The 1,807-nt window shown below is 51.4% G+C and overlaps 1 protein-coding gene across 1 annotated transcript in view; it reads left to right on the forward strand.

Annotated features, from left to right (window-relative positions):
- Positions 1-1,807, forward strand: part of LOC130587326 (U5 small nuclear ribonucleoprotein 200 kDa helicase-like) — a gene marked incomplete at both ends in the record, with an annotated part of 18,274 nt that overhangs the window by 6,057 nt on the left and 10,410 nt on the right. The window contains 2 exon segments of the mRNA XM_057388302.1: positions 542-694; positions 1,597-1,696. Of these exon segments, the coding sequence (XP_057244285.1) occupies positions 542-694; positions 1,597-1,696 (253 nt within the window).

Consider the following 1,807-nt stretch of genomic DNA (forward strand, 5'->3'; position numbering starts at 1 on the left):
GGAAATAATGGTTTTTGTTGGGTTTTTCCAAGGGAATTCAGGAATTCAGCGGGGTTTGGGTGGGGCTGGGTCGTTTTGGTTTGTGGGGTCGTTTTGGGGTAGAGAGAACCCTTGGGGTTGCGTCTGACATCAAAATGGGGGTTAATCCCTAAATGTTCCTGTTCTACCCCAAACTCAGGGAATAATGGATTTTGTTGGGGTTTTCCAGGGAAATTCAGGAATTCTGTGGGGTTTTAGCGGAGTTGATGTTGTTTTGGGGTGGAGAGAACTTTTGAGGTTGTGTCCAACACCCAAATTGGGGTGAATCCCTAAATGTTCTTGTCCCACCCCAAACTCCTGTCCTCCAAACCTTTGGAATAATGGGTTTTTTTGGGATTTCCAGAGGAAATTTGGGAATTCTGTAGGATTTTGGGTGAAGTTGATATCATTTATGATGGAGAGAACCCTGGGGGTTGTGTCCAACCCCCAAATTTGGGTGAATCCCCAAACCCCCACCCCCAAACCCCGAGGATAATGGGTTTTTTTTGGGATTCCCCCCAAGCTGGTGGCCTCGGGGGAGCTGATGAGCTCCAAGAAGAAGGAGCTGCACCCTCGGGACATCGACGCYTTCTGGCTGCAGCGCCAGCTCAGCCGCTTCTACGACGACGCCATCGTGTCCCAGAAGAAGGCGGACGAGGTGCTGGAGATCCTCAAGGTCGGTGCCCCCAGATCCTCAGGATTGGGAATGTTTTTCCGTCGGAAAAGCAGGAATTTTATGCTTTTCACCCCGGCTGGAGGAATTCCCGGGTGTCTGGGGGAAGTTCCTGGGGGAGCAGCAGCTGTGGGGGCTGAGCATCCCGCTGGGGAAAAACGGGAATTCAGGAGGATCCAGGATTATTTTCCTTTCTCCAGGATCTTTTTCTTTTCACCGGGATCATTTTCCTTTCCCAGGATCGTTTTTCCTTTCCCAGGATCGTTTTTCCTTTCCCAGGATCGTTTTCCCTTCTCCAGGATCATTTTCCTTTCTCCAGGATCTTGTGGTGCCTCCTTTGCTGCAGTTCCTGAGCTCCTTCTGCTCCCATCCCACAGACCTCAGGAATTCTGGCTCTGAGGGGCCGTAGGGGATCGGTCATTCCCAATTTTCTGGCCAGAGGGGATCGGTCATTCCCAGTTTTCTGGGTCCATGGGGATTGCTCATTCCCAGTTTTCTGGGTCCGAGGGGTTTGGTCATTCCCGGTTTTCCGGCCAGAATGGATCAGTCATTCCTGGTTTTCTGGCTCAGAGGGGATCGCTCATTCCCAGTTTTCTGGGTCCATGGGGATTTCTCATTCCCAGTTTTCTGGGTCCATGGGATCAGTCATTCCCGGTTTTCTGGCTAGAATGGATCGCTCATTCCTGGTTTTCTGGGTCTGTGGGCATTGGTCATTCCCGGTTTTCTGGCTCAGAAGGGATCGGTCATTCCTGGTTTTCTGGCTCCGAGTGGCCAGAGGGGATCAGTCATTCCCGGTTTTCTGGGTCCATGGGGACTGGTCATTCCCAGTTTTCTGGCCTGGAGGGGATCAGTCATTCCCAGTTTTCCAGCCAGAATGGATCAGTCATTCCCGGTTTTCCCCGCAGACGGCCGGAGATGACCGTGAGTGTGAGAACCAGCTGGTGCTGCTGCTGGGCTTCAACACCTTCGACTTCATCAAGGTCCTGCGGCAGCACCGCATGATGAGTGAGTGCCTCCCCTCCCCTTTTTTCCCTTTTTTCCCTTTTTTCCCTTTTTTCCCTTTTTTCCCTTTTTTCCCTTTTTTCCCTTTTTTCCCTTTTTTCCCTTTTTTCCCTT

This window comes from Malurus melanocephalus, unplaced genomic scaffold, assembly GCF_030028575.1.
Source record: "Malurus melanocephalus ecotype Western Australia unplaced genomic scaffold, MMel_1.1 scaffold_1762, whole genome shotgun sequence".
Lineage (NCBI taxonomy): Eukaryota > Metazoa > Chordata > Aves > Passeriformes > Maluridae > Malurus > Malurus melanocephalus.